Genomic DNA, 21,161 nt, shown 5'->3' with positions numbered 1-21,161 from the left:
CATGGATAGAAAGAGCCCCCCCCCCCCGCTAATCTGTATAGAGCTGCTAATTCCAGATTGGGAAAACTCTAGAGATTTGGGGGTGTGGCCTGGGGAGGGTGGGGCTTGGGAAGGGCAGGGACCTCAGTAGGGTATAATACCATAGAGTCCACCCTCCAAAGCAGCCATTTTCTCTAGGGGATCTGATCTCTGCATTCTAGAGACCAGGTGTACTTCTGGGAGTCCTCCAGAGGCCCTGCCCTGCCCTCTGGGCTAACATGAGTGTCTTGGGACCTCACTAAAGTCCATAAATTTCTTTGCGGAGTGAATCTTCTACACCTAGGGCACACTCCATTTTGATCAAAGAATTACGGAAGGACCTCGCACACTCCTCAAAGATCCTCTGTGACCCTTTCCCAGAACTGATTATGATGTTGCTATATAGGCCAATAAAAGGCAGTTCAAAACAGGCCATAAACTTTGAAGGTCAGACGGGATTTTTGCAGAAGTTCCCACCACATCCACTTTCCTTCCCCTACTGGGCTACAGTTCAAAATGTCCCTGTCTTCAGAGTGTAGCTCTGTGCTGACCCACACGGGGAGGCCTCTCTGGTGTTCGGGGGAACTACAGTTAGTCACTTCGTTGGCCTCCATCTCTGAAGCCAAGATGGAGTCTCTGGTTGCCCCCATCCTTGAGAGGTCCCCTCGGCTTTGAAACCTGCACCCCTCAAACCACTGGACCACCACAGAGCCTCACAGATTTATCAACAAAAGCAGCCTGGAGGGTCTATCAGATTTGTTTGTATTTGCCCCCACCTTGTTTTGTGGTTCAAGGACAGAACTGGCCCTCTAGTCATTTCCAGAGAAAAGGATCTGAATTACTATATTCTGTACAGAGCTTTTTCTGAGAAACTTGCTTAATCCAACAGGCCTGGGCCTGGTCACTGCCTGAATGGGGGACCTTCTAAGATGGCCACCACCAACTTAGAAGAGGCCATTTGGGCTATCTAGTCCAACACTCTGCTCAATGCAGGATCAGTCTAATCTGCCCAACCACTGCTTAAAGACTTCCAGGGAGGGGAAACTTACATCTATACCACCTTGAGTTCTGTGATGGGAAAAAACATGCATGAAACAAAAAATAAATCCTAGACCTCCATTTCAGGTTGTTAACTCTAACCTAACACACAGTAGCATCTGAGGCCTGCCTAACAATCACAGCTACCAGTCTGAATACCTTCACAGTAATACCTGCTAAGTCTTATAGGGGTAGCCTCGAGCTCTGGCTAGTCAATGGTCTAAGGGGGGGAACCTGACCTTTGATAAAGCATCAACAAGAAACTCAAACCTGGCGACCCTCAGATTTGGCTGTTCTACAACTAAGGTTGCTAATTTCCAGGTGGCGCCTGGAGATTTCCTGCTGTTACAATTGATCTGCAGACCAAGATCAGTTCCCCTGGGGAAAATGGCTGCTTTGGAGGGAGGAGTCCACTGAGGCCCCTCCCCTAACCCTGCCCATCCCAGGCTCCACCCCCAACCTTCCAGGGATTTCCCAACACACAGCTGACACCTCTATCTACCACAGGAGTCCTTAGAGTGAGATCTAATTCCAAACAACTTTCCCTCAAGATCCAGAAACCTTGGTGGTGGTGGCCTCATGCGCAGTTTCAGGGTCACAAAACCACGTCTGGTTCCGGTGCCAGCTGCACCTTAGTGGTCAGTTTTGTCTCCTTGGTTCTCAGTTCCAAAAAGGAGGAGAAGGTGTGGTCCTCCTTGTCCCGTTTTGGTTTCACGGAGACGTTTTCAGAGGGGCTTAAAGGCAGGGCTGCCGACACGGCCTCCTCCCCTATCCTATGAGCAGAGGGATTCCAGTAAGAAGACACGGCTTTGGAGAGCTTCCAGAAGGTTTCTTGGGTCGCTTTCCGGAACTCCTTCCGCATCAGGCAGTAGAGGACGGGGTTGAGGCAGCTGCTCGCGTGGGCCAAACACGTCGTGAGTGGGAAGATGTAATTGTGGAGGAAGTAGAAAGCTCTGTCGATGGGCAGCACTTGGAATTTGACCAGGACCCCCCAGATGGTGGCCACGTGATTAGGAAACCAACAGATGAAGAAAGAGCTCACCACCAGCCGGATGGTGGTCGTGACTTGCTTCTGCCGCTTGGTATAGCTGCTGTTGCCTCCGTAGGTCCCGAGGAGCCTTAGGAGAAGACAGTAGGAGACGGAGATGATTCCCAGGGGTATCATGAAGGTGAACACCACCCGGTGGAGACGGTAGATGCCCAAGCCGTATTCAGTGGGGAACTTGAAGATACAGACTTGCACGCCAGCAATCTCCTGGACGGCCATGAACATCGCAGTGGGCACCGAGGCCCCTAATGCCAAGACCCAGAGAGCCACGGTGATCCCTTTGGCCTGGGCAAGAGTCATGGTAGAACCAGCCTTCAGGGCCGACGCCAGAGTCCAGTAGCGTGTCACACTCATCGCGGTGAGCAACGAGACGTTGGCGTAGATGCTGGCGATGGTGAGGGAAGGGATTGCCTTGCACATGGCGTCTCCAAAGGGCCAGGTGAAATCCAAGACCGTCTCGGTAGCCCAGAAGGGAAGCATCAGCGAGAACTGGAAGTCGGCCACTGCTAAGCCGAAGATGAAAATGTTAATGATGGGCGTGGACTTGCCCTTCTGGGCCCCGATCAGGTACATGACAAGCCCGTTGCCCAGCAGTCCCATCAGGCAGACCACCGAGTAGACCACAGTGATGAAAACCCGCAAGGCAAACGATGCCTCCGAGGAAATGAAGGCAGCCTCCCCGGAGCTGGCCCACAGCCCGTCCTGAGACGTGGAACCGTTGGCTCCGTCGTGGCCTTGAAGTCCGCTGCCCATCTTGGACCCAGCAAAGGGCTCCGTTGGAAGGGGCAGCCGCAACAGCCTGGGCTCCGGTTCAGCTCAGCCGAGGACCATCTGGGGAGGAGGGTTACAACTGGAGATGTTGCTGGACCCAAAGGGGCTGCACACCGGACCCAAAGGAGCTGCACACCGGACCCAAAGGAGCTGCACACCGGACCCAAAGGAGCTGCACACCGGACTCAAAGGAGCTGCACACCGGACCCAAAGGAGCTGCACACCGGACCCAAAGGAGCTGCACTCCGGACCCAAAGGAGCTGCACACCGGACCCAAAGGAGCTGCACACCATACACGGAGCTCTTGGCTGCCCAGGCCGAGTTCGAAAAGAGCTGCCGATCCAGTTTCCAGGCGGCTTAAGAAGGGTTTGCTCTGGGAGAAATGCGTACAAAAGTTTGCCTTGCCAAACCAGTCCAATGAGGACCCTCTCACCCCACCCAGTCTTGGCAGAGGGAGACCACAAGCGGTTGGCTGGCTGGCTCCGTCAGCCTTTCCCCGAGGCACCGGGGAATTCCTTGGCTTCCCTGCATCTCCATCTGTCTTCAGCAACAGGCTCGGTGTCCGTCCCGGCCCCTGGCTCCTCTGGTCTGCCTCTGAGAACAAGAGGAGCTTCCTTGGCAGGCCAGACATTCAAACCACTCCCAGTTTGAAGACCAAGGACAGCCCCCTCATTACGGTGGGGCAGGGCTGGGTTTCCAATGTGTGCGGGGTGTGCAATGCTCCTTCTCAGTGTGGCCGCTTGAACTCTCTGCTGTGGTTCTTATCTTTGATTGCAGCGCCGAGGTTTCTCTTTCAGCCACAGAGACAGAGAGACCTCCGAGTCCAACGGCACCGGCACGATGGCATAGGATTTGGGCTCGGCTGTTGCATTCTGGGAAGATGTTCTCCAAGGGGGTCTTTTTGTGCCGCTGACTTCAAAGAGGGGTGGCTTCTCGAGGCTGAGTTTGCACAGGGCTGTGTCCTTCCATCTCCTCTTGATCGAACTCCTCCCAGGACGAGGAGGAGAGAGATTGCCTCTGAGACTGTGCAGAGTGCCTTTCTGTTTCCAAGGCACCATTAGGGGTTTAGAGACGAGGCTTTTCAAGAGGAAATGTAATAGTTTCAGGTAGGCTTAAGCTCGAGCACCTCTGTCTAGCAAGAGATTTAATCCTGCTGCTGTTTTTGGTACCGCAGCGCAGGAAGAAAGTAGAGTTCTCATCTATTCTGCATTCTGCAGGGGGTTGGACTAGATGACCTTGGAGGTCCCTTCCAATTCTATGATTCCGTTTGCCAAGGGCTTTTGCGCAGCTGCTGGAAAGACCGTGAACTGAGAGCTGGATCTTTCCCCAATATGTATCTCTGTGCTGGTGTGATGATTTCCAATTTCCCTGAGTGGGGAGCAGTTTTGGGCAACACAGTGGAAGGGATGGAAGAGAACCAACCTCATGTATTTATGGGTTCAGGTTAACTGACAAACGGGCCAGCAGAGTGGGCAGGAACTTCTAAGGCAGTCAGCTCAACTCGGATCCCGTATCAGGACCCCCGAAAGGGAGGACGCTTCAGCAGACGAATGGCCCCCTCTTTGCCCATTTGTGGCCTTCCCAACTAGAGCTGCCCACCCTCTTGAGCAGAAAATGGCTTCTCCCTCTGGCAGATTTGCCTCTACGCCTTGAAAGCTTCAACTGCCCATGTTTCACAAATTGCTGCTCTGTAAAAGGGCCGGGCCATGATTTCCAGGGCTGTTGGAATCCCTTCTTCAAAATGAACTTGCAAAATGGACCTCTCTCTCTCTCTCTCTCTCTCTCTCTCTCTCTCTCTCTCTCTCTCTCTCTCTCACACACACACACACACACACACACACACACACACACACACACACACACACATTCCCGGATGAACCCTGCAGAGCAAATTGGTCTTGGGGCCAAAGTTAAAACCACGGAAGGGTCATTCTCACACTGTCTGCAAAATGAATTTCAGGTTTATGTGTGTTTCCTTTGATTTGGACCTTGGTGTGTGTGTGTGTGCTGGGGGGAGGGGGGGAGGGCAGCTGACAATAAGTTAAAATAATCCATTAATACATTTATTATGACTGATTAATTAAAAGCAATTTAAAACCCGCCTTAGCGGGGGTGGGGGAGGAATCTCCCCAATGCTGAAGGTTGGATAGTAGTTTTGGATGGGGTGGATGGGTTCTTCTTTGTAAAGAACTGTGAAATATACACTATAATTTCTTTCCCCCTTTCTACAAAAGCAATTCACATTTAAACAGATTCATTGGTGACTAATTAAATACCCCCAAGATTTTAAGAATAGTAATTCTCTCTCTCTCTCTCTCTCTCTCTCTCTGTGGCATGTGCAGCTGCTGCCCTCTACTGGCTCGTGCTGGTATTAAGGAGAAGAGTAGGGAGTATTGGTCAAGTCTTGGGCCTTGACTGCCCCACCAGTGGATTCCAGCCTTCTAGCCAGGGGGGCTGCACTACTGGGAGACATAGATTTGAGGTGCCCATTTCAGGCAACAGATTCTGAGTGCTGTTAAGGCTGGGAGACCTACAGATCTGGCCGATGGGGTATGATCCTCGCGGGATGGGAGATGTTCTATTGCATAAATAGAACAGAAATGACCAGAACGTACATAAATTCATTGGAGACTTCCTGCTCCTTTCAGCCTGCATCCTCCCTGCTTACCTCCAGAATAGACACAACAGGCAGAATGAATGAAGATAACAATTAGACTGTTAGTTAAGGCCCCCCCCCTCTCTCTCCCTCCCTTCCCCTCCCCCTCCCCGCCCCCTCCTGCTCCCTCCTTGTTCTATACAACATTGTTTCTTTTGGAAATAAAACAAATTTTTTTTTTAAGCAGCCTGGTTTGGCACCCCTCTTTGAATTTTTAAACTCTGCTAACAGGCTGGAGTCTGAGCAGCAAGTCAGGGGCTGAATATTTTCCAGAGCAGCTGGTGGCGGGCAACAGACTGACAACTTTATCTGCACAAGGTAAAGACTCCCCGCAGTCCTCTTCCCAGCTGCCTCTGACACATTCCGGCCAGGAGATGGTGCTCATCCCTAGGGCTGTATGAGTGCAAAACATGCCTCCGAAATAAGAGTTTGAATAGTGTCAGTGGTGATATTCAGGGGGGGTTTCTGCACCCTTTAAATGTAGCATCATGCCAGTCAAATGCAAGCTGAATATTCCACCCCCTTCACATGACGTCTCCCACGTCCAGCGTCTGGCCCACTGACAGCTCGCTACAGCCTCCATTTTAATGCTCTTCTCTGGGAATCCCAAAAGGTGGATTTCACCCTAAAAAGTGCTAGCAACTGGAGAGCAACCAGCAGGCAACCAGCAGAAGGAAGGTATGGAGGCTCAAACACGCTAAAGTCATCTGCAGCGTCCCTACCTCATTCCCGCCTCCCTCTCTCTTGCTCCCAGGGAGAATTACTTTTTCAAAAATGGCGAACTTTCTGGAGCAACAAATAGATTTTGGGATCTTTTGTTAACGCACCCGAGTGCTCTCCCCGTAAATTTGAAAGACACAGACTGTGAAAACAATGAATTATATCCTGTTGACCCTGATCTTCTTCGGGTCCTGCCCTGGCCACCTTCTTTCGTGACAAAGAGAGGAGGCCCTGCAGGTACCAAATGAGCCTTTGATTGGAGACCCCCAACTCTTCCTAATAGCATGCGAAACCAGCAGATTTCCCTACAAACTCTGTGCATCTCTCCATTGCAGACCAAGGCTAGGTGGAGGGCCGTGGCTCAGTGGAAGAGCCTCCAGTTTGCACACAACCCCCTAAACTTCATACCGAGATCCAGAACTAAATCACAGTGGCTATGAACAGAGCAACGCTCTTCAGCATCCTTCCGAAAGGGAGACTTATCCACAGGGGAGCATTCACAATATGTGGTTTCCCTGCAAGGGGTACAGTCCTGCTGTTGTGGTTCTAATCCCAGGCAAGGCAGATCTTGTTAGATCTCAGAAGCTAAGCATGGCTGACCCTGGCTAGTATTTGGATGGGAGCCGTCCAAGGATTTGAGTGGCAGTTCCTCCAAGGAACACTAGGGGTCATGATCAGTTTGGGGGCTCCCCAGTTGAAGAGGGATGTAGACAAACTGGAGTGTGTCCAGAGGAGGGCAACAAAGATGGTGAGGGGTTTGGAGACCAAGACGTATGAGGAAAGTTTGGGGGAGCTTGGTCTGTTTAGCCTGAAGAGGAGGCGACTGAGAGGGGATCTGATAACCAAGTATTTAAAAGGCTGCCCTATAGAGCGGTGGTCCCCAACCACTGGGCCGTGAAGGCCCTGACACCGGGCCGTGGCTCCCTGCCTCCGCAGGGCTGCGCCAGGCCGTGCATTCGTGTTTGCGCCATGCATGGCCGCAAATGCACATGCGTGGCACTCCCGCAATCGCCCTGCCTGCTGCCAACAATCCGCAGCCTGAGAAAGGTTGCGGACCAGTGCTATAGAGGATGGAGCAGAATTGTTCTCTCTTGCCCCGGAGGGACGGACCAGAACGATTGGGATGAAATTAATTCGAAAGAAATTCCATCTAAACATCCGGAAGAAGTTCCTGACAGTCAGAGACAGTTCCCTGGGCCTCAGTGGAACAGGCTTCCTCGGGAGGTGGTGGGTTCTCCATCTTTGGAGATTTTTAAACAGAGGCTGGATAGCCATCTGACAGAGAGGCTGATTCTATGAAGGTTCAAGGGGGCGGCAGGTTACAGTGGATGAGCGATAGGGTTGTGAGTGTCCTGCATAGTGCAGGGGGTTGGACTAGATGACCCATGAGTTCCCTTCCAACTCTGTTATTTTATGATTCTCTGATGCAGAGGCAGGCAGTGACAAACCATCCCCGAATACCTCTTGTCTGCTTGTGAGACAATCCTTGGATCTTCTGGCCACCCAACACAAACACTATATGAGAAATGATAATCCTTCCGTATGCAGACAACAAGTGTACAATGGGAGTGTGCGCAAGGATTCAGGAGGTGCTGGTGGGGTTGATGACACATGAATAGGCTATCACACATGCTCCAGTTTAACTAGGACGGCTCCTAATTTCTGGCCCCTGGCCCTGCTAAATTACTGTCTCCAGTTTTTGCCTTTGGGGAGATTCCTTGTTAAAACTTGATGTGTACAGAATTCCTAGCACAAGCTGCTAGCGCTATTGCTCTTCGGGGTTTAGCCCCCTCCCCAGAGTCCCTGGAAATTCCATTTGAAGTGTGTGTGTGTGTGTGGGGGGGGGGGGGCTAGTGTTCCAGCAAGCCAGGACCTGTACAGGAGTACTAAGGCGCTATACAATGGGCACCCTTCATATCCCTTGGAACTGCTGAAGAATGTTTCAACCCTGCCAGGCTAGCCTGGTCCCTTCAGAAGCTGAGCAGGGTCAGCCTTGGTTAATAGAAGAAGAGTTAGTTCTTATATGCCACTTTTCTCTAACCGAAGGAGTCTCAAAGCGGCTTACAGTCGCCTTTCCTCTCCCCACAACAGACACCTTGTGAAGGAGGTGAGGCTGAGAGAGCCCTGATATTACTGAAGAAGAAGAAGAGTTGGTTCTTACATGCTGCTTTTCTCTACCCGAAGGAGTCTCAAAGCGGCTTACAGTCGCCTTCCCTTTCCTCTCCACACAACAGACACCCTGTGAGGGAGGTGAGGCTGAGAGAGCCCTAATATTACTGCTCCATCACAACAGCGGAGTCACAATTGTAACTAGCCCAAGGTCACCAGGCTGGCTGCATATGGGGAAGGAGCAAGGAATCAAACCCCGCTCGCCAGATTAGAAGTCCGCACACCTAACCACTTCTCCAAGATGGCTCTTGGGTGAGAGACCACCCAGGAAGTTCAGGGCAAACCTGCCAACATCTCGCGCCTTGAAAACCTGGCATCAGGGGTCCCCAGACTGTGGACACCTTTGGAACTCCATCCATCCATCCATCCATCCATCCATCCATCCATCCATCCATCCTTCCTTCCTTCCTTCCTTCCTTCCTTCCTTCCTTCCTTCCTTCCTTCCTTCCTTCCTTCCTTCCTTCCTTCCTTCCTTCCATCCATCCATCCATCCATCCATCCATCCATCCTTCAACATTTCAGACAGAAGTTCTGTTTAGCAGGATGCCTACGCAGCCAATCAGAAGCTCTACTGGGCAAAAGCACCATCTAGCTCCACATACGTTCTGACAGCACTTGGCAGGCACGTGTTCAGGACCCTTGCCGACTGGGATCTCCACAAGTTGTCTATGGCCTGGCTCGGGTTGCCAGGTCTGGATTGGGAAAGACCTGGAGAATTTGCGGGTGGAGCCAGTAGTAGGTGGGATTTGGGGCAGGGAGGGACCTCAGTGGGGCAGAAAGCTATAGAGCCCACCCTCCAGAGGAGCCACTTTCTCCGGGGGATCTCTGATGCCTGGAGATGAGCTGTAAAACCAGGGTCCCACATGGAGGCTGGCACTGCAGACTTTTTCCCCAGTGCGTCTTCACCACATCCCCTCTCCTGGCTTCTGCATCAACAGAGCACTAACACTGGAGCATCATAAAACAGCGCCCACTGCAAGCTTCCAGGCAAGAGGGTCTTCCATGGTGGTCCTACAGGCTTTGTCTTACAGGCCACGTCACTCTTTCCACCCTGAGGGGGAATGCTGGCGAAGGCTCTGTCTTCTGTGACGTTAGCAGTGTGGAAAGAAGACAGCCCAGAGTTTCTTGGGAGAGGGTGGGTCAGACACCTCCCTGCTTTGGAAGTCAGGAGACGAGCACGATTAACGATGCGATGTCGGGCAAGTCCAGACCTGGGCCAGGAGCTGGGAGACAGGTGTGTGGGAGGCTCGGGGGGAGGGGCTTGGTGCAGGCCTGCAGGCCAGGAAGGGGCTTGTCTCTGAACACTCTTGGGAGGCAGTGCAAGCTTACAAGCTCCGGCCGCTAGCATGGCTTCTCCGGGACCTCCATGCATGTTGCCCTGCTGGGTCCCATTCTGAGAGAAGACCTTTAGCCCGCAATGGTTGGAGCGTGGTTGATTGGCTCGTGATCGCTTCTCCCTGGAAGGTGTGCGGACAGTGCCGTGGACACCATGAAGAAGATGTTCTCCTGCTCCAGCAACCAAGTGGCGGTGAGTACCCACTGCTGTAAAATTCATTCCGATGCGTCTCTCTCTTCCCCTTCCCAGCACGTCTCCTATCCGGCTGACAGGTGTTAGTGGCTGCCGAAAAAGTTGGCAGGTGAACGGCAGGGTGTATTCCACAGCCACGCCCCACGAGTGCAGCCGTAGGAGAGAATCTGGCGTATAGACAAAGATGAACTTTCACTTGATTAGTGAAGCAAGCTTCTAGTCCTTGTGATAAAGCTTCCAAGGATGAGTGGGAATATTGATGAAATCAGGAAGAGTTAAGGGTGGGAGTGTTCAGCGCTCTATATAGCTCTGTTCATGGGTGGGGGGGGGAGTTCAGTGCTCTATATAGCTCTATTCCACTGCCCCCACCTCCCTTTAAGCATTCTGAGCACAATAATTTATGGAGATGTGTTCAGTTTATGTAAACATTATTGTGGAGCATAATCCTAATTCATTCTTTCAGGCTATTTACATAGAAACAAGACAGTGGGATTTGGGGAAGTACGGCAGATGGCCTGCCTGGATATTTAAAAGGAATTTTGAAACTCTCTGCCATTCAAATCCAAGAATTTATGGGAGTTGTAGTTCTCTCACACCCTTTGCAGTGTCTGTTTTCAGAGCTCAAATGGCTGGACCTGTGATAAAACTGTGCCTCTGAGCATGTGCAGAGTAGTTGTCCCTTGCCACTGCTATTAGCCCTGAGGAGAATTAGGTACGGATCTTCTAGGCTAGAGAACATGGCATGTTGAATGAGAGGGCATGGCTTTGTGTTCAGAGAGCACCTCTTTCTGTATATGCTTTACCTCCCTCCCCAAGAGCCCCCTTTTCATTGTGGAGACAGAACAGAAAATGTGGTTCAACATCCATGAGAAAATATTTCTGGAAAAAAAAATTATCTTAATTTTGGAATAAGCCTGCTCCAGTTTCAAGCCACCTGATGACCCAGATTTGAGTTTTCAGTTGGACCCTAAATTGCTGAACTGCAAATTGGTAGAAACAGGTATTTGGATTAGGGGATAGATCGATTCAGCACCTTTCTGGGTTCATTGGGGCCAGACATAGAGGTTTTCCTGCACACGTTGGACAAGTCGAGCAGTACCTGCCTCCTCCATTAATTAAAGGGCACGATCCACTGCCTTGCACTTGCTCAGCTCCCCTTCGTTTTGTTGTGGTTCAGGCAGTCTCTTCCCCATGACAGCACAGCCTGTGTGCAGGGCTTACCCCAGGCTGAACCCACAGAAACCAGCAGGCCTAACTTGAGTAACTTGGCATATCATTGCTCTGTGATGCACACCGGGAGCATCTGTCCTGGAGGTGGGCACTGCAGGATGCGGGATTGACAAAAAAACAACAACAACTGGTCCCTCTAGTTGTCACTCTTCGTTTGATCGTGGCGATCATCAGGGGGTGTTACTTAGCTGTGCCTTGAAAAAAATTCATTGGCCCATTTCAAGATATTGGCTGAACACCCTCCAATGACAGCGATGGGTGGGCGTGGACCGTCAGTTGTACCTCCATGGCCATGGGGTCTAGAAACTTGATAGTGGCTTTTTAAAGGCAAGACTTAGGGCTAACTGAGAAGTAATAAAACTGCCAGGGATGTTGTCACCCAGATGTGTTCCGGGAGCCTGTATTTGGAACCGAATTCCCCCACTGGTCTGGTTCCCGGTGATCTTAGTATGGAAGGTGAGGCACCATTTTTCTGATATGTCTACAGGAGCCAATATTTGCCCTATGGGGAAAACTTGTATGCACTGATGGGCCACTCACGGAGAAACTAATAGCTGCTTTGGAGGTTATTTCAGCGTAGGAAAATAGCAAGAGGAGAGGCCTAATCACTTTCTCTCTGCCCATCGTGGTACTGATCCAAATTTGGCCCATGTATGACTGGGAATTAAGTTATAGGCACAAAATTCCCACAACTCCTCAGTCAACATGGCTGTTGGGAAACACAAGGACTTTGTATCATGTGATCATTCCTGCAATCTGAGTTTCTTGAGCGTCCTCGGGTCAGGAGGGGAATTTCCAAACAGGCAAACGAAGCACACTTTCATTTTTTATGCACTTCTGTTCCGGCTTTCCCCTGGAGCGTGTGGCTTGTCAGTCTGTGGGAAGATTTCGCGAACAGCAATGAATGCAGAAATGTGGCAATTCGACGATCTGCTAGATATACCGATTCTGAGGTTCTTGGACACCATTGGTGTTAACATTCTGGTGAACCGTAATTGCTTCGGCTAACCGGTCTAATTGTTTTACTTGAATATTGTTAAGGGGTGGGGAAGGCATATATAACCTTGGCTGCAGGATATGATGCACAGAGAAACCTCTCTTTTTAAAATGTCCAGTTCCCCATTAGGGTTGTCAGCGTTTTGAAAGGACTCTGCTTCTGTGTGCCATTAACCACAGCTTTTGTGGCAAGCATTCTTAGGTGTACCTCCAGGCTGAGAAAAAGCTTCTCTCGGTTCACTCTCCAAAGCAGCTACTTTCTCCGGGGGAACTAATATCTGTAGACATAGAATCATAGAGTTGGAAGGGACCTCCTGGGCCATCTAGTCCAACCCCCTGCAGTATTCAGGAAATTAACAACTGGAGATAGTTGTGATTCCAGGAGAACTCCAGGCCCTACCTGGAGACGGCCAACCTTCATCCGGCCTGCCTGCTTAGAATATGAACACAGGACTGTCAACTCTGGGAATGTTCAGTGGTGGTTTACCAATGCCTTCCTCTGCATCATGACACCTCACGTTCCTTGGAGGAACTACCATGCAAAGCCTTGGAGGGCTCCCATCCAGATACTTGAAAGGGATGGCCCTGCTTAGCTTAGAGATCTGACAGGATCGGGCTTCCCTGGGCTATCCTGTGGTCAGAGAGCCCATTTGAATCTTGGATGAGAGCTCAGTGGCATCTGAAAGGCCCTCTGCACATAGTCAGAGGTGCTGGTCTTTGTTTCCTAGTTTTTAAGCCAGAGTTAGGGCTGCCAGGGCCCCCCAGGCCACTGAAGGGGAGTGGGGGTGCTAGATCCAGAGTGGAAAACTCCTGGAAAGTTGGGTCTACAGCTTGGGGTGGGAGCTTAGTGGGGTACAATGCTACAGAGTTAACTTTCTAATGCATCCATTTTGTATTCAGGGGAACTGATTTCTTAGTCTGGAGATGAGTGGTGATTCCGGGAGATTCCACCTGGAGGCCAGCATCCTCAGCTAGAGTCTTTGGGCTGAGGGAAGGTTCAGGATGCCCATTTCCTGTAGCCGTCCCTTAGATATCAGTGTGATCTGCAGCAGTTATCTGATTATTTGTTTTAGCTCCATGCTACAGAAAGCACTAATTGCTCATTTTTGTGTGTTAAACCTCTTTTAAGGACACGCACACATGGTCCATTTGGCTGAGCTGTAGCCCAGAAGAGGCCTTGAAACTTGACAACTGCAAGAGAGCCTCCAACCTGAATTCCGGCTAGGAATTCCTCTCTCCGTATGGGGTTCCTGTCTTGCTGTGCCCTGCCTTGGGTTATATAGCCTTGGGGGCTATATTTTGCATGAAATGGGCGCCATGCAAGGTTGTGTCTGAGCCTGATAAACAGGCCAGGTTTGGGCGAGTTTATCTGGGCCTTTTTCCCTGCCGGGTGACGTTTCTTCCCCGGGGTGTTCCTGACTGACCTTGCATGTTAAGAAGTTCTTTTTGATATCCTGGAGGAGGTCAGCTCCCCTGGGCACAGTACTTTGGCTGAGGGTGTTCTTGTTCTTTTTTGACCAACACTTAGCAAAATCCTTTTCTTGAAACATGGGAAGTGAGGAGTCTGCCCGTCTGTTTAGACATGAACCGTGGGGCTAAAAAATAACAAACAAAACAACAACAAAACACTACACAGGGACGAAATCTGAAGGAGAGGAGAAGAGTTGGTTTTTGTACCCCGCTTTCGACCACCCACAAGAGTCTCAAAGCAGCTTACGATCGCCTTCCCTTCCTCTCCCCTGTGAGGTAGGTGGGGCTGAGAGAGCTCTAGAAGAACTGTGACTGGTCCAAAGGCCCCTAGCTGGCTGCATAGGGAGGAGGAGTGAGGAATCAAACTCAGATCTCAAGATCAGAGACTGCCTCTCTTAACCACTACAACCAAGCTGGCTCTGCCGGTTCTTTCCCCCAAATTTTAGATGGGTAATCTCTGCTTGCATTTTGCAGAAGCACATGCCCAGGGGGGCTTGCAAAGATTTGTTTTCTGCTGACTCAGGCTTGGTAGGAGAGAGACGTGGAATGACATCTTGTGGAGGAGCTGCGGCTCGGTGGTAGAGCATCTGCTCAGCGTGCAGAAGGTCTCAGGCTGGGATCTCAATCCCTGGGATCTCCATTTGAAAGGATCAGATAGCAGGTGATGCGAGAGACTTCTAGCTGCGATCATGGGGAGCCGCTGCCAGTCTGAGAAGGCAATATTGACCTTGGTGGGCTGAGGGTCTGATTCACTATCAAGCATTCCTTACGAAAACAGTCTGTTGTAGTTTAAGCACAACGTTTTAGTCCAGTAGCACTTTAAAGACCACAAAAGTTTAATTCTGGGAACAGGCTTTTGTGTACATACAATCGGACTGTGTCAAAAGTAGTCTCTAAATGTGCCCAGCCATTTTTGTCTATTTGCAGAAAAATGAGAATGCAAAGCAAAACACCAACAAAAAAGGCCAGCCACAAGACCAGTGTGGTATCATGCCACAGAGTCCTCCTTCCCTAAGCATCCAGCATGGCATAGAGGTTCTGAGTGGCAGCTTCTAATTTGGCAATCTGGGTTTGGTTTCTCGCTCCTCCACACGCAGCCAGCTTGGAGATCTTGGGCTCGCCACAGCACTGATAACGCTGTTCTGACAGAGCAGTAACATCAGGGTTCTTTCAGCCCCACCTCCCTCACAGGGTGTCTGCTGTGGGGAGAGGAAAGGGAAGGCGATTGTAAGCTGCTTTGAGACTCCTGGTAGAGAAAAGTGGTATATAAGAACCAGCTCTTCTTCTTCATCCATTTTCTATAGGTGAACTGATTGCTGTCTCTCGGAGATTAGTTGTAATCCCAGGAGATCTCAAGCTTCCACCCACAGATTGGCAATCCATTTAAGCATTATAACCTTTGGGTGCTTTAACTGTGAGGTAGACTGTCTCTACTTCCCCTCCCCTGCAGTCTCCTGTACTTTTAATAGCTGCACTGACAGGCAGAAATCCATCAGGTACAGATGTCCTTTAAAAAGACATAGTAAAGGAGAAAGTGGCAGTAATTGAATTTATGCCTGCCATGCAGCTGTAAAGGCCAGGGGACTCAGCCACGGACAGAAAAGTGGTCACTCAAATTGTGCCTCGCCCTCTTCAGAGCCAACAGGGATCACTTCAGTCTTGCATTCAATTAACAGGCCCTGCCTTTTGTCCAGGAAAAAAAGCAAATTATAATTTCCCCTCCCACCTTGTTGAGTCCAGAGCGTGCTGAGAGAGAAAGATCCCTCTCTGAGAACTTTGCTGATCCTCCCGTCCTGCCATGCTGTGTATTTTCCCAACGTAATTAACCATTAAGCAATAGCGGGGTGTGTGGCCCTTATGAAATATACCCTCACCACAGGGAGAGCTCTGGGCATATTGTTTTATCAGGGATGGGCTTCAGAACTGGCTCTTCCCCAGCTGCAGATCTTCCATGATTCAATGAAATGGATTTGCTATTTTCTCTTTAAACCCCCCCCCCCAACCAGCCAAACAAAAAATGCTGCCATGATAAACAGGTGGGTGATATTCACATGGCATCTTTCCCAAAGTTAAGTCAATCACATACAGCCTGATTGACCAGGCATGGATGCTATGCGGAAGTGGATTCAACCCCCCCCCCACTCAGACTGGAGTTGGCAACCGTATGCCCCATGCATGCACACTTGCACACACAAATACACACCCCCTTGCTAGTAGCCAAGGGGGATCCAGCCACCCTAGCTGCATCTGTAGCTGCAGCAATACAGAGGAAGCCACAGAAAAATATCCCCATGTGCAAAAAACCTTTGAGAACAATCCTAAGCAACCTTGCTCAGAAATTCCCTTTTTTATTTCCGGGAAAATATTCCAAAGATTACAGCTGCTGTAATAGGCCGTAACTTCTACAAATATTTCACAGAAGAAACAGGGCGCCAAGATCTCCATTCTCGTAGCAAAGCAGGGTGTGGTGTCCTGCTTCCTCATGAAACACGGCCGAAGACACCGCTACGCCTGTCACCGTGCTGTATCCTTTTCTGTGCGGTAGACATTGATTAAAAAAGCCAGAATGGTATCTGCTGTTCCGTTGCAGAACAGATACATTCGCAGTCAGTGCCTACCTATGAAGCTTAAGGTGTAGGCCACTATTGCACACCCTGTCTGTCGTTTCACGCCCAGCTGCTGTTGAGGTGTGCTTTGAACAGGTGATAGTCTTATTGCTAGATGCCTGCATGCTTCAAAACATACCTCTCAGCAGCTACAGGGTCTAGAATGGCAGAGGGTACACCACACGGCACTTTCATATCCATGTACAGGCATGGAAAGGCCCTGAAGACCAGAGGCATCCCTCCCCCTCTGAGATCTAATTTCCAGAGAAACGGGGAGGACAAGATGAACACACACAAGTTTAATGGAATCACGGCAGATCTGTGTTGGCGAAGCTTGAATTCCTTGCGCCCTCCCCCTTCCCACTGTAGTCCAAAATATCCTCCGAAATGCTACCCCAGGGGCGGGGGCAAGGATCTCCACCCAACAAACAGCATGGGGAGCTCACTGAGTTTGCAAGACGGAGCTCTTCCGCCAAACCTACAGCTGAGGCCAGTGGAAATACCTAGACTCCTAGAGTTGGAAGGGGCCATAGAGGCCATCTACTCCAACCCCCTGCTCAATGCAAGATCAGCCTAAAGCATCCAGGATAAGGATCTGTCCAGCACATAGTACATATCTGCCTGGGCCTCCCTCCCCTCCATTGCCCCCCTCCACTCTCACACTTAGAGGAGACCAAAAATTGACACCAATTGGTTGGTGACATTTGAGTGATACTTTTAAACTCTTTTCATCCATTTCATGTTATGTACTAGGGGCCAAGCCTGTTGCATTCAGGAACAGATGCTGGGGTAGTCAACCTGTGGTCCTCCAGATGTCCATGGACTACAATTCCCATGAGCTCCTGCCAGCGTTTGCTGGCAGGGGTTCATGGGAATTGTAGTCCATGAACATCTGGAGGACCACAGGTTGACTACCCCTGGATTAGGGGGCTGGGGTGGAAGAAGTCTGTGGACGGCCTCCCCCTCCCCTCAGGACCTGCAAAGGCTGCAGGCAGCTGTTAGGGAACTCACCGGCAGGGACAGCTCTCATGCAGCAGGGATCTGCAGCCTCTGAGAGAAGTGGAAGGAGGAGGGGTGCTGAGGGTTGGGGGACAGAAGGTGATTGGCTGGCTGCTGGACAGACAGGCAAGCCGGTTGGAGGAGGAGGCACGCAGGGGCGGGACAGCCTCGCTTGAGTGGGCATTAAGCGCTGAGTGGCACTTAAGCCATGAGACCAGTTCCTCCTCCAAGGTCTTACCAGAAATATTAAGTGGAACAAATTTATAGTCATTGATGCCTATGAACTGCATGTTGTACACCGCCCTGAGACGACTTGTTTGAGAGGGGCAGTATAAAAATCAAAGAAATAATACATAGAAACAAGTAATGAGGTCTGCAATGGCTGGAGGAAATCAGAGAAAATCACATTCCTACTGCCTTCTGTTTGCAGAAATCCTTTGCCAGATCTAATCCTTTGAACTGAAGCCCCACTGGTACCAGATTCCCCTGGATGAACTTCTTCAGCATGACCGGGAGGGTGTCTACAAAACAGCCCGCCCTCTTGCCTTGCTCTTGCTCGCGACACCTCTTTGCACTTGCTTTGAACATTCAAGAAAACCATTAGAGTGTCGCTTTTGCTGACTAAGTTCTCCACTCAGCCAGGGAGCGCTTGGGTAACGTGCGTCTGTCACGGCATGACACAGTCAATCAGATCTGGCTATGTGACAACAGCATGTACTCAAAGTCACAGCGAAGTCAGTGCTTTCTGCGGTCACATGGGGTCAAACATTTTCTACCGTTATTTGTTTATTTCTGCATTTATATTTATTTATATAATGGAGGTGGGGGTTGCATGCCAGGGCAAGTAAGATCAGGGAGCCCTCCCCAAGCTTGGCTAGAACATCAGTTGAGGCTCCATTCACCCCCATGGAAAGTTGCTGTCTGGATGACCGGGCGTGTGTGTGTGTGTGTGTGTATGTGGCAGGGGGTTATTGGGGATTTTATCTGCCTATTGTTACCTGCCATGAGCCGTTCCGGGAGTGGCAGGCTAAATGTCCATTCATTCATTCATTCATTCATTCATTCATTCATTCATTCCTTCCTTCCTTCCTTCCTTCCTTCCTTCCTTCCTTCCTTCCTTCCTTCCTTCCTTCCTTCCTTCATTCATTCATTCATTCATTCATTCATTCATTCATTCATTCAATAGAATGAATGAATGAATGAATGAATGAATGAATGAATGAATGAATGAATGAATTTGTGTCTATGGGGGTAGATTTTTCTCCCCCATTTCAGCTGAATTCTACTGCCCTGACCCAAGACCTACAGAGGCAGCTTGTGCTGCAGTTACTTAGTGTTGAGCAAAAGTCGCTCTCCACGCACCCTGAGGCACTCTTGTCTTCGCTGCTTGTGACTGCAGTGCACATACACTGAATCCAAAGAGAGTTAATTTTACTTTTAAATTCCTAATTCCTAACCCGCCTCTCTCCAAAATTGGTCTCAGAATTCGCCTACGTTCCATTGTGATCAATATATTTCTGCATATCCATGTATTACTATAACTGGGTCTAATGTTCTCTGGAATGCACCTACTGGCCAGGATCCAAAAAAGTTTAATCATATGAAGACTGATCTAGCGTGGATGGTTTATCTGGCCAAACAGCTCTCTAGGGCTTTGGTTTTTCCAAAGGAAGGCCAAGCCAAGAACATTCCAACTGAAATATCAGGCGCTACACAAGAATCCCTTCTGTCAGGATTCTATTCAACCTTCTGCATACAAACACAGCCTCTCTTCCCCTTACATCAGCGGTAGTCAAACTGCGACCTTCCAGATGTCCATGGACTACAATTCCCATGAGCCCCATGGGAAGAAGGAGGAAGTAAATGTGACATGCTGTCATCACCAAGAAGTGATGCAGGCACATTGGTGACATCAGGGGGCAATGTTCTGGTTTGGGTCCAAAACTCTATGATAAAAAGCTAATTTTACCATAGATTTTTGCCCAAAAGCCAGAGCATCAACGCCTTGATGTCATTTATGTGCCAATGTAACTTCTGGGTGATGCTGGCAAATTGCGTTCATGTGCATGCTCCTCCCGCTCCTGGAATATACGCCCGATCCCCTGCCAGCAGCTTTGAGGAACCCGGTAATCCTAGATTCACCCACTACACTTTGTCAGAATTCCAAAGGGACCCACAGGCTCAAAATGTTGGGTACCCCTTATCTAGATCATTCCTCTCTCTGCAGACCAAGAGGAGGCGCTCATGTGTCTAACAGCCAAAGTAGAAAGAAGTCTTTCCCGGTTCTGCTCTATAGAATTTTTAACTAAACTGTGGATTTTTTGCTGAGAGCCAGAGTGGTGTGTTGGTTAATTAGATAAGGATCTGGGAGTGTAAGGTGCAAATTCTCCCTCTGCCCTGGAGGCTTTCTGGGTGACTCTCTCTCTCTCTCTCTCTCTCTCACACACACACACACACAGAGTCTGACCCACTTCACAAGATTGCTGGTCTGAGGATAAAATGGGGGAAGGGAGAATGATATTGTGAATCATTCTGGGTCTTCATTGAAAGAAAAGTATAGTATAAATATTTTAATAAAACTTTCACTTTTGATCTAGAGTACCTCTTTCAGAAACCGCTGTATCCCGAGCCATATGGGAAGACTCACTAACCCTGTATTGTGTCTTGGCCATAAACCTAGTTTATTTGTTTCAATGAAATTATTCATGAGTAACCTAATGAATTACACCCTGATCTCTATGGTAGGACATTAGAGGAAACAGCCACGAGGTGTGAGTATGCCTAGCTAAATACATTGTAAAGCTCAACAAAACCATGGAATGTGAATTGAAAAATCCACACAATGGGCCCATGGGAGGTTCAGCAAGCCTGAAGGAAGCCCCAGGTTTGCAGAAAAATCTGAAATCATTTAAAAAAAACCCAACAATTAGGGCATGAGGAGGCATGAGCAGGAGCCAAATCTGCCCTGGGAAGGTCTGTGCCCCCTCCACTGTCATGTCCCCTGGTAGAGGAAGGACTCACAGCTTGCCCGACTCAGCCACATCTGTCAGTGGCTCTCGTAAGGCAGGCTGAGCTACCGCTACACCCTATGTGACTCAACCATGTTGGGGGGTGGCTGCAGGAACTATACAAGTTTGGCAGGCAACTTATTGGGCTGCAACTTGACCAGGCCTGACAGTGGACACCCCTGCATGTCTTCATGCCATGCAACTCATATGGGCCTGGTGGCCCGGTGACTCACTACTGTGCAGGTTCAAATGGGTAGCCGTGTTGGTCTGAAGTAGCACAATAAAATCAGAGTCCAGTAGCACCTTTAAGACCAACAAAGATTTATTCAAGGCGCAAGCTTCCGAGTGCAAGCACTCTTCCTCAGTCTATGAACTTGTTCAACTTTGCCAGGGCCACTTGCTGTGATCCTTGCTCAGCTTGTACAATTAGGCCAGGTCTGATGGTGTCCACCACAAAAATCACCTTCACAACTTGCTACTAGACAGTTTTTGTAGCTTGCCTGGTTGTTTCCCGGGGATAGGCTGCAAGGGCAAGACAATAGGGAATGCTGAAAGAGGGGGGCAGAGAGGTTAGTACAGCCTTTCTCAACTTTATTGCCATTGAGAAACTCCTGAAACATTCTCCAGGCTTCAAGAAACCCCAGAAGTGATGCAATTGTGCAGAATATGGTTGGGAAGCACAACTATGTACACGCCCACCTGGGACCCCTCCCCTTCCCAACCCCTCCAGGCCCATCACTGGCCACTTGGGGAGGGGTGGATGGGTCAACACAACCATATACGGCAGGGGTAATCAAACTACGGCCTTCCAGATGTCCATGGACTACAATTCCCAGGAGCCCCTGCCAGCGAATGCTGGCAGGGGCTTCTGGGAATTGTAGTTCATGGACATCTGGAGGGCCGC

At 49.9% G+C, this 21,161-nt stretch overlaps 2 protein-coding genes across 3 annotated transcripts in view; one reads left to right on the top strand and one right to left on the bottom strand.

Annotated features, from left to right (window-relative positions):
• Nucleotides 1–12: 12 nt before the first annotated feature.
• Nucleotides 13–3,523, bottom strand: RXFP4 (relaxin family peptide/INSL5 receptor 4). Its single transcript, XM_077326824.1, has one exon. The coding sequence runs from the start codon at nucleotides 2,855–2,857 to the stop codon at nucleotides 1,652–1,654; it is 1,206 nt and encodes a 401-aa protein (XP_077182939.1). The 5' UTR covers nucleotides 2,858–3,523; the 3' UTR covers nucleotides 13–1,651.
• Nucleotides 3,524–9,725: 6,202 nt separating this feature from the next.
• ANKRD35 (ankyrin repeat domain 35) overlaps nucleotides 9,726–21,161 on the top strand; it is a 49,706-nt gene continuing 38,270 nt past the window's right edge. For both annotated transcript variants that reach the window (XM_077326705.1, XM_077326712.1), the window contains exon 1: nucleotides 9,726–9,948. In XM_077326705.1, the coding sequence (XP_077182820.1) occupies nucleotides 9,910–9,948 (39 nt within the window). In that variant the 5' untranslated portion in view covers nucleotides 9,726–9,909. The remainder of the gene's footprint in view (nucleotides 9,949–21,161) is intronic.

This window comes from Paroedura picta, chromosome 1, assembly GCF_049243985.1.
Source record: "Paroedura picta isolate Pp20150507F chromosome 1, Ppicta_v3.0, whole genome shotgun sequence".
NCBI lineage: Eukaryota > Metazoa > Chordata > Lepidosauria > Squamata > Gekkonidae > Paroedura > Paroedura picta.
This window is presented reverse-complemented; position numbering and strand designations above follow the sequence as displayed.